The 8,530-nt window shown below is 33.0% G+C and overlaps 1 protein-coding gene across 1 annotated transcript; it reads left to right on the top strand.

Annotated features, from left to right (window-relative positions):
* The first annotated feature begins 1,689 nt into the window (after window positions 1-1,689).
* Window positions 1,690-4,030, top strand: LOC110795571 (WUSCHEL-related homeobox 3). Its single transcript, XM_022000587.2, has 2 exons — window positions 1,690-2,494; window positions 3,505-4,030. Exons 1-2 carry the CDS (start codon window positions 1,982-1,984, stop codon window positions 3,802-3,804), a joined length of 813 nt encoding a protein of 270 aa, XP_021856279.2. The 5' UTR covers window positions 1,690-1,981; the 3' UTR covers window positions 3,805-4,030.
* The last annotated feature ends 4,500 nt before the right edge of the window (window positions 4,031-8,530 follow it).

The following is an 8,530-nucleotide window of genomic DNA, read 5'->3' as shown; positions in this document are numbered from 1 at the left end:
ATACCAAACTGACCACAAGAAACACCAACCTGAACCCACGAATTGCAGTAGCGTCGAACCAGCTAGCCGTCGTACCTGATCAATCACCCAAACACACACGAATGGCCGGACAAACGAACTCACACAACCTGATCGACACACTGCCGGAAACTGCTGATATGAAAAACCAACACCCACTCGCCGGAAACTGGTCGTAACAACAAACTGGAACCCGAAATGCCGTCCTAGACCACCGGAAAACGCCTGAGATACCGTCCTAGCCCACCGGAAAAAGCCGTCGACACTTGAGACAGCCAGAAAGTTCCCGTCGACACTTGAATAACCGCCAGCAAAGCCCACCTAAAACCGCCTGGAACCGCCTGGAACCAGCCTGATTGCCGTCGCCTGACCCTTAGCCGTCGTCACCTGACACTGGAAAGCCGACGCCGTCGCCGGAGCCCCTTGGATAAACGACGGGAACGTACCCTAAAGGCACATGATTATCGTGCCCTAATCGCCTAATATTATTATTATTATTATTTTAATTATTATTATTATTATTATTATTATTATTATTATTATTATTATTATTAGTAGTAGTAGTAGTAGTAGTAGTAGTAGTAGTGTAACCATATTTTTTTTTGTATTGTTGTCATTTTTATTGTCCATTATTTAGGACTATTATTTATCATATTATTATTATTGTTATTTTTTATTATTATTATAAAATATTATTTTGTTAATTATTATTTAAATTGTATACATTATTGCTAATATGATAGTGGAACGGACTTGTTTACTGTATATAAATTAATTGTCTTCTATTACAATTTACATGTCTTGTTTTTCCATCCATCTTATTTCATTTGTTTTATTAACTCACCATGTTCTTCCACTTCAACTTCATGTTATTCCCGGTATATATAGATCTTCAAATGTGTGTTCATATAGAATTTTGAATTCCGACAACCACCTTCTGATCTCCAATAAGTATTTATGGATCTTCTATATGTCATAACCATTTGCACGATGTTATACAATTGATATTTCAAGCGTGTGCAGGTATAAAATTATATATTAAGTGTGAAAATGCAAATAATTATTGACTTTTTTATATGTTTGCGTGATTTTAGGCATATTATAGCATCTACCCCCCTTTACTTTTTTTAATTCCTAAAACATCATTAATTTCAACTTTATTTCTCAATGATGAATGTCGATAATTAAAGTGATCGATTTCAAATTCCTCTAGGTGGTGCATGAGTGCGTCCATATATACCGAAAATGGTACTTCGTTTCTAACTCATGAATGTCTATTCTGATATCCCATTGTATCCGGATATCCGAATCTACCACTTAGCATTTTAAATATATTTTTAAGCTACTTTAATTATTTTTATATTTTTCTGTTATTGAAATATTATTGTTATTATTTTATAATAATATTATTAATAAAAAAATTTAAATTATTATAATTTATTTTATTTGAGTTATGTTAAGTTAAGGTAAGTTCAGTTTACTTTAGCTCCAATAAGTTCAGTTCAGTTTAGGTCATATAAGTCCAATTTAATTTCATTCATTTTAAGTTTAATAAGTTTAGTTCAGTTCAAATCCAATAAATTTATTTTAGAACTTTCAGTATAAAAAAAAAACAGAACTTAAAAAGATTTAGCTATTGTAAAAAAAAAAAAAAAAAAAAAAATATAGCTAACACAATATCCAACAACGACATAACAATTCAAATTCGGTCCCCCATCAATTCTCTTTAGCTTCACCCATTTAATTCCTAGTAAAACTTTATTAACATCATTTTGTCATCTTATCAACTATTTATTTCATACTTTTCCTTTTGCTCCCTACAGTGTTACCCTCTTTTTCAATTCCCATCTATTTATAGCGCTCATCTTGTCCAACCCTTACCAATACCCCACCAAAAGGGCAAACAAATCAAACTTCAGAAGCAAAATACAAACCCCAAAAACAAAAAGAAAAGGAAAAAATAATGTCACCAGCAGCCTCAACAAGATGGTGTCCAACACCAGAACAAGTGATGATATTAGAAGAGATGTATCGAGGCGGTGTTCGAACACCAAATGCAGCTCAAATACAGCAGATTACTTCCCATCTTTCCCTTTATGGAAAGATTGAAGGTAAAAATGTATTTTATTGGTTCCAAAATCATAAGGCTAGAGATAGACAAAAGCTTAGGAAAAAACTTCTTGGCAAACAACTTCAACAACATAACCAATTGATGTTTTCAAGTCATCATCATCATCATAATCATATGTTTCCTCCATTTGATCATCATCAACATTTCCAACATCATAGTAATTTCCTTCATCATCTTAACTTCGATCAACCACTGCCTCTACCGCCATCACTACCACTACCACTACCACTACCACTACCACTACCACCACCACTATCTTGTTGCGGTCCGACACCGTCTTCTCTTGGCTTATTCCATCATCAGCTTCCTCCTGTTGTCAACTCTCCTTGCTTTGCTGCTCATCAGGTACTTATACTACACATTTACTTGAGTAATGTACCACTCAAATTAACAGCAAATTACTAATACTGATATGGATAAGGTTGCTTATATTTGGAACCAGTTCTTTAAAATTTGATTCAAAATTGTAGTTTATAGTATGACTAAAAAAGGAATATTCTGAAGGGGGTTATGTTAACTAACAAGATTCTTTGCTCGATCAATATATTTAGATTCTTTCAGGTGGTTAAGTTTAGACATGATGGATGACAACTTGTAGCATTCACCTTTTAGGGGGCAGATCTAGTGAGTTTAGCTGCAACTACAGTACTTTTCCTTTTATACATCAACCTACTTTAACCCTACCAAACATTCTTCATTTTTTGTTTACTTAACTTAATTAGGTAAATAATATCAATAATGTCTTAACCTAGTTGTTAATACTGTGGGCCTAAATATGATAGGTTTCACGTTCGAATCTCTTCAGTCTTCCCGGTTTGTAATTTATTATTGTCCTTTGCTCATTTGCAACAAAAAAATAAAACTTAATTAGGTAAATATTGATGGTCGAAACCCAATTATAAAGGTAGGGAGCGTTTTAAAAAAGGAAAAATTGATTCTAAAAACACAACGTTTGAGGGATCTGCTTAAAAAATGACTGACTTTAGGTTTATTTAAGAATAACCCAACCTTTTGGACCTATCTTCTTTTAAAAGGCTTTCCTCTGTAATAACTTGCTAAAATAGATAATATGCTACAATATTTTTAATCTTCTTCTTAATTATATAACGAAAAAATGTTTAAATGACGGGGAGCCCTAAGAAGATAGATCCAAAATGTTGTGTTATTCTTAGATAAACATAAAGTCAGCTCTTTTTAAGCAGATCGCTTAAAAGTTATATTTTTAGAATCAAATTTTCCTTAAAAAAATGATGTTCTATAAGAAATTATAAATAATTTATTGGTATAATTACTTATGCCGTCTGATATATTGATATGGTTTTTTTATTTTTTGGTTGGAAAATTTAAATGATAAGACAAGGGCAGAAGATACATTAGTCCCACGGATGACAAATACATACACATGGAACCAGGAGTACACTTCGGATGCAAAATATGGAATGGAAAATACAATGCCAATGATGAAGTCTATGATCACAAATCATGACTATGATGATGATTGGATGGCGGTGCGATCAGGAGATCATCATCATCATGATAATCATGACCATGATGATGAGTATCATCCCTCTAGAAGACCCCTCAAGACCTTGGAGCTCTTTCCTGTCAATGACAAGACATCTCTAAAGGATGGTCACGGTCTTTCTCTTGTATGATTACAACAATTATTAGTGTTTGATCGTTCTAATTAATTAACATACTCCAGTCCAATCAGTCCGGAATTAATGGTCACGTTGGACAATGTAATTTTAAGTGGCGACGTGACAACTAAATCCGGACCTAAGCATGTGCTCAATAGTAGTAATTTATTTTTATTGTAACTCTAATCCGTATTATCGATATGATCTTTAACACCGGCCTCTGTTAATTTTACACATCCTAGATATTTGTATGTTCTTGGTGATTGGTATTAGTACTTTTGAATGAATGGTTAGATTCCAATCAGAGAGTTTTTTCAGTGATGAGGTTGACTAATGACTAATATGAATAGATATAATATAAGTAGCTATGGAACAGCTAATTCTGTAGCTAGGGTTTATTTTCTCTGTCCTAAAAAAACAAAAAGCTGACAATTAATAGAAGCAAGGATTATATAGTTATAGTCAGAATTGAATACAAGGGGAAAGGGGAAATATGTTGACAAGGAAATAACGCTGGAAATTATGCATGGGACAAAACAGCAATACATACACTCTTATAGCTTTACCTATTCAACGATAACAAATGCATGCATGGGAATTTTTTTCAGGTTCTTATACATTTTTACAAATGCACAAAGCCCAAGAAATTTATTAAATAATAAAACTATTGAATGTAAAAGAAATATGATAATTAAATGGCTAATTAAATTTGTATGCATGCTCTCTACAGGATGCTTTCCAATATTGCACGAGTACTTTTTTTTTTTTTTTTTTTTATAAACAAATTAATTCATTGATAAAAAGTCATACGACATTTATCTAAAGATTTAAATCTAACAAATACTTCCTCCATTCTTATTTACATGACACAATTGTACTTTCGACACTATTCACACATGTTCCTTTGACTTACTTTTGTGATTTATACATAAGAAAAAACATAGTCGTGTGGGATCTTATTAGATTCGTCTCAATAAATATTTTTTAAATATCAACTTTTTATAATTTTTTCTTATCCATAATAAAAGATATTAACGTTTGAAATCGTGCATTGGCAAACGTGCCTAAATAATTGTGTCATTTAAAAAAGAATAGAGGAAGTACATAACAATCGAATTAAATAAAAACTTTCTTTCGCCATAGCTACGATCGTAGTATATCAAACATTCTGTATACCCTCTTTTATATCGTTGTGATTTACAGCCTTTATTGACAAGGGGGTCTATAGATCTGTTGTAGCCGTGACAAATATGATTTTCGTCTGATTCGTCTGATTGTAGTCGAAAGATTGACATCCTCTTTTATCCCGCATAAATCTTTACCAAAGAAACAACCTAAACTAAATTAAACACACAAAACACAAACCCACCATAGATGTACTTACTACACTGAAACTATGTAGTTTTATTGAGATCTAACGCAAAAAATACAACAGAATTGAAAGAGAAGGGGCGAATATAACCAAAATTCCGAATAAAATTGGCTATTTCCGCCCTAGAAAACCCTAATTTTTGCAACCCTAAAAGGAGAGAGTATTGTAGGAGTACATCAAGTCATTAATTAAGGGGTTATTGTTTTGAACTTAATTAATTATTTTTTGGTTGTTTTATATATTTTGTTTTGTTGATTCAATCTATACTAATATATTAAAAGACATTTATAATACGCTCTATCCGCCACGTGGCACTCTGCTACAGAGTTTCATTGTATGCCATTCACATACATATATACTTACACATAAAAATTGAAACATGATAAGCGTAGAAACCGAACCCATAAACTCAATATTAAACAATAAAGACTAATCATTGAGCTATACTGAATTACATGTTATCATTTCAAATGAGAATATATATATAAGAGAACTTACTCAAAGAATTACTTAGTCATAACCATAATACATGTAATAACCGGGGCCCAAAAACTAGTTTAAATTTACGGATATTTCATGAAATGCCCTCGAGTTTTTCCATAATTCACCAAACGCCCATCAAGTTTCAATAATTCATAAAATACCCCTCACAATTCGTACAAATACCCAACATACCCTTACTAATAACGGACCGTTAGTCTTCCGTTAGCCAAGTTTTCAATTCACTCAAATGCCCCTATTCTGAAACTTATTTCACCAAATGCCCCTATTGTGAAACTTATTTCACCAAATGCCCCAAACTTAACTATAGCTATTTTGATGTTTCAGCGACTAGTTTTTGTGTTTGAAAGGTAGCTGTTGGTCACGGTTGACTATAAAAGCCCCTTTGCTGAATGGTTCTTGTAAGTTAGATGTTATTTTGATTTGCTTTGCTAATTTCATAAGATTTTTGTCATGAGTTTTCTTTCAAAATCATCATCTACACCCAATGAGTCCTCATATATTAGAGTACCTACCAAATTTTGTTATTGTGCTAGGAAATTTGTCATTCGAAGCTCTGATACAACACTCAATCCACAAAGGTTGTACTACAAGTGTGATCCTTGAAACAATCTGAGATGGTGAAAGGGAGTAGTTGAGCAAAAAAACAAGGGGCAACAACACGAAGGACAATGCGGGGGAAGCTTAGACGAAGGAGAAAGTATTGAAAACAGGCGAAACAGTAAGATGCAAGAAGAATTGAAGCAAATGAAGAAGAAGCTAAAACAACAACAAAAAGTAGTCAAAGTTGTAATACAAATGGGGATATTGATGTTTGTAATTTTACTGTTTGTAATCATGAAGTAAACACAAGTAATGAGAAACAAATTCACATTTCATAAATAATTGATGTTGCATAATCTGCACAAAATACCAAACTGGGAAGCATTTCTGTTTTTAGCTTCACTTACAAAACATCTTTGCACCAACTACATTTAATGTTATTTTGTACTCAATGAATATGTGCAAGATCAAAACAGATGTGCAAAAAACTACCCCAAAAAGCATTAGCAGCTATCCAGAAGAGCTTGTGGAACACCACTTCAACCTCCATTCCTACCACAATAACAAAATTTGTTAGGTACCCTAATATATGTGGACTCATTGGGTGTGGAAGATGATTTTGAAAGAAAACTCATGACACAAATCTTATGAAATTAGCAAAGTAAAGTAAAATAACATCTAAAATACAAGAACCATTCAGCAAAGGGGTTTTTATAGCCAACCATGACCAAGAACCACTTTTCAAACACAAAAACTAGCCGCCGGAACATCAGAATAGCTATATTTAAATTTGGGGCATTTGGTGAAATAAGTTTCCTAATAGGGGCATTTGGTGAAATAAGTTTCAGAATAGGGGCATTTGGGTGAATTGGAAACTTGGCTAACGGCGGACTAACGGCCCGTTATTAGTAAGGGTATGTTGGGTATTTGTACGAATTGTGAGGGGTATTTTATGAATTATTGAAACTTGATGGGCGTTTGGTGAATTATGGCAAAACTCGAGGGCATTTCATGAAATTTCCGTTAAATTTAATATTATGATTCAGTTTGTACAGTTTACGTCTAATGAGTTTAATTCATACTACGTATTCATTTAGTCTAAAAGCCTGTTTAAATGCCCTTATGTATTGTGCAATAACATCTAGCTTAGGGCCTTAGAGACGTAATTTCACAAGGCGGGATGTAATTCAACAAGTATGAAATTACAATATTTCAGGTCCGGGCCGTCCGGCCATATATCATGGTATACTAATACAATTCAATTAGTTGTGTTTATACTTAAACATTGGTTTTTGCTCATTTACTAATTTTTCCTCCACGGCATCTTCGCTCAAACGAGTAAAAACGTGTTAGTCCTAGTTGTGCCTATAGCTTACAAGAAACAATCAGCTGATCGAGTCCGTACATAACGAGATTTGAGTCTATCTTTTAAAAAAATATAATAAATTATACTCCGGATAGAATTACTCATATAGAATTATTTTTGTTAATGTTTTGTTGCAGCAAACACTATAGCACGAGAATCAATGTAGAAATGACCGATCATCAAATAAAGGCAGGGAGCAGCTAAAACTATCCTCTTTTTTTTTAATAATATTGTATAGTTGCTGATTAATTAAACGAATTCATGCATAGAAGTATTTAAGCTAAACAATTCTGCAATCCTGAGGTTGCTTGCTGCTTTGATTGTTGGTCCATACATATCTCTCTATTATAATCTTCATTCAGCCAATTGTTACTTAGTTACACCATGCACAAGTATACATCTATCATAATGTTATCTTGAAATTCATGTCATCTTTAAAAATTATTAATTACACTCCTTCAATATAAGAATCATTTTCCACATAAATAGACCAATGGACCATCCACATCATTATGTTAAATTTATTGATATTGTTTTTTTTACATTGAAAAAAGATACAGGAAAAGATAAAGACACACTCATTAACTATCGGGCCTAACACCAAATAGTGAAAAGAATTGCAATTCCTCCTAATGTGGCCTAAGACACTTGTCCACCGTGGATCAATTAGAGCACAACACGTGGCACCAACCATTCCAGCTGGCATGAATTATACATAGAACAAAGACCATGCAATTAAAAAACCCAAATGCGATACTAAAGGCCCAACAAATAAGAGGCCCACTAAGTCCTCTATCAAAATACCTAGTAAGGACACATGTCCTTATCTCAAGAATTAACCAATCAGATAAGCTAGGTTTTGAGAACAAATCTCAAAACCCTAGCCTTATAAAAAGTCCAAATCCCAAGATAAAAGTCTCACATGCCTTAATTATTATGCTATGTCTTCTCTCTAAAAA

Source organism: Spinacia oleracea, chromosome 6, assembly GCF_020520425.1.
Source record: "Spinacia oleracea cultivar Varoflay chromosome 6, BTI_SOV_V1, whole genome shotgun sequence".
NCBI classification, from domain to species: Eukaryota; Viridiplantae; Streptophyta; class Magnoliopsida; order Caryophyllales; family Amaranthaceae; genus Spinacia; species Spinacia oleracea.
The sequence above is the reverse complement of the archived record's forward strand: the minus strand, read 5'-3'. Positions and strand labels throughout refer to the sequence as shown.

Coding starts and splice junctions, on each gene's coding strand:
- LOC110795571 (XM_022000587.2), top strand. CDS start 1,982: ATGTCACCAGCAGCCTCAACAAGATGGTGTCCAACACCAGAACAAGTG. Junction 2,495..3,504: donor CTTGCTTTGCTGCTCATCAG/GTACTTATACTA, acceptor TTAAATGATAAG/ACAAGGGCAGAAGATACATT.